This window comes from Hippocampus guttulatus, chromosome 8 (genome assembly GCF_054856545.1).
Source record: "Hippocampus guttulatus isolate MCC_2025c chromosome 8, RoL_Hgut_1.0, whole genome shotgun sequence".
Classification (NCBI taxonomy): Eukaryota; Metazoa; Chordata; class Actinopteri; order Syngnathiformes; family Syngnathidae; genus Hippocampus; species Hippocampus guttulatus.
The window spans coordinates 1,945,197-1,947,500 of record NC_141268.1 but is presented as its reverse complement, the minus strand read 5'-3'; the positions used below and the strand labels follow the sequence as shown (position 1 = coordinate 1,947,500).

The 2,304-nt window shown below is 38.8% G+C and overlaps 1 protein-coding gene across 1 annotated transcript; it reads left to right on the top strand.

Moving 5' to 3' along the window:
• Window positions 1–327: 327 nt before the first annotated feature.
• On the top strand, window positions 328–1,937 carry tp53rk (TP53 regulating kinase). Its single transcript, XM_086117918.1, has 2 exons — window positions 328–559; window positions 1,047–1,937. The coding sequence occupies exons 1-2, from the start codon at window positions 337–339 to the stop codon at window positions 1,535–1,537; spliced, it is 714 nt and encodes a 237-aa protein (XP_085974044.1). The 5' UTR covers window positions 328–336; the 3' UTR covers window positions 1,538–1,937.
• The last annotated feature ends 367 nt before the right edge of the window (window positions 1,938–2,304 follow it).

The following is a 2,304-nucleotide window of genomic DNA, read 5'->3' as shown; positions in this document are numbered from 1 at the left end:
AACATAATTCACGTGAATGTCATTATTTTGGATGAAAATAAATAACAGAACACAAAATATTATCTTCTCCTTAATATTCTCTGGAAACAAGACTTGAAGATTTGATTTTAATGTACTGCGAAAAAGTCATTGTTTTCATATTTTGTTTCTAAACGTACCATCTTGTCAGCAAAATATGAGAACAGGTATTTCTTATAATTATCGTTGCCATAAATTGCATTTTCATTCATAAACATAATTGATTCACGTTCCATACCAGTAGGTGGCGGTAATACGACTTAACGTTTTATTCCCAGCTGTCATTATCACCGAGAAGAAGCAGTCCCGGAAAAAAATATGGCTAAGAACAGCGAGATGCAGACACTCGACTTTCTTCGAACAGCAGAGCTATTAAAGCAAGGCGCAGAAGCGCGAGTATACCGTAGGGTGTTTCTCGGGAAGCCGACTGTTGTGAAAGAAAGGTTCCCGAAACGTTACAGACACCCAGTGTTGGACGAAAAACTGACACACCGTCGGACTGTGCAAGAGGTTCGCTCTATTCTTCGTTGCCGGAAAGCAGGCAAGTACAGCGCTGGAAGATCACGTCACGGTGCTACTCATTGACTTGTTGCACAGAGGTTAAGATGTGTAAATAAACTCTTAAATCGATGTTACAAAAGTTTTTGTGTTGAATAAAAAATATTTTTGCGTTTACGTCCATGTTCTATGCGTGAGTTTTAAGATTGGTTGGATTATTCGTGAACGTTCAATACTAGAGTTAAGTTCTCATCCTCAACAAGCGATTTTTTTCATGTGTATATACAGATAACTTAATGGGAATAAATAAGTCAGTGTGAGTAAATAAGAATTAGTCTAGCAGGGGTAGAAATATTTAAAGACTGAATTTTGAATTTAAAAAAATGAATATTGCAAATGTGACAAATGGCTCCCATCATTTCAGTGAAACCTCCAACTTGTACTTGATGACTCACCTGATTTTAGGCGCCAACTTTACAATCGCAACCATGCTATTAAAATGAATTCTCTTTCAAATTCTTCCCTGTTAGGCATATCAGCCCCTGTAGTCTACTTTGTGGACTACACCTCCCACTGTATTTTCTTGGAGGAAATCACGGATTCCTCGACATTGCGTGACCACATTGCTTCTGCGAAGCTTTCTGGTTCCTCCTGTCCTGATGTGGAGCTGGAGCATCTGGTTAAGAAGATTGGTCACATGCTGGCCAAAATGCATGACGAGGATGTCATCCACGGTGACTTGACCACCTCCAACATGTTACTGAGGCGGCCAGCAAGGGATGGCGAGACTGACCTCGTCCTCATCGACTTTGGTTTGAGTTACATATCAACTCTGCCAGAGGATAAGGCGGTAGATTTGTACGTGTTGGAAAAAGCTTTCCTCAGTACTCATCCCAGTACAGAGGCACTGTTTGAGACGTTACTAAAGAGCTACACAGCCTCATCCCAAAAATCAGAAGCAGTCATAAAAAAGCTTGACGAAGTGCGTTTGAGAGGGAGAAAGCGGTCTATGGTGGGTTGAAAGAGTTCTCCAATGTAACTCAGCAAAAATATTTTGCTTCATCATTTTATGAGTGGTGATAAACGTCAAACATAGTAAATTCTTAACTGAATTAATTAGGTGAAATTCTGACAAGAATTCAGTTGATTGTTAGGATTCGATTCAGTCCACCAGATTGCATGATACTGCCTAATGCAAGCTGGTCTCAAAACAGATAAGAACATTGAGTGATTGCATTAATACATAATATTAAAAAAAACAACAAATAGAATTATGGCTAAATTGATCAATTTATCCTTAAAGAAGATTTCAATGTCAAAGCAGATGCTGTTAAGTTTTTTTCCCTCCCAGTTTAATGCTTATTAGCTTAACTATCATTGAAAGAAAAAAAATGTACCATTAAAAATATTTGGACACTTGAGTGGCTTTTTGATTTGATGTGTGCCAAGTTTGCTGTGAGGATATTGAAAGTGCATTCACCCTAATACCTGCTGTGTTGAGACTTGCGATATACCAAGTCCTTTGAGTGGAAAATGTCCATATGGCATCATACCACCACTGACCAGTCATATTTCAGCAGATTTTGGGGTCGTTTGCATGGATAAACAAATGGCATGCATATTTTTGTGACCAAGTTCATTGTTGTATTATTACCTGTATATGTTTAACTCAGAGGCTATTAACATGTTTCATCAACATTTGTGCTTTCTGAGGTGCTGGGAGTGGCCATGTGAAATCAAAGCGATGTGGAGTACCAGAATCTGGAACCCCCCCCCCAAAAATCAACA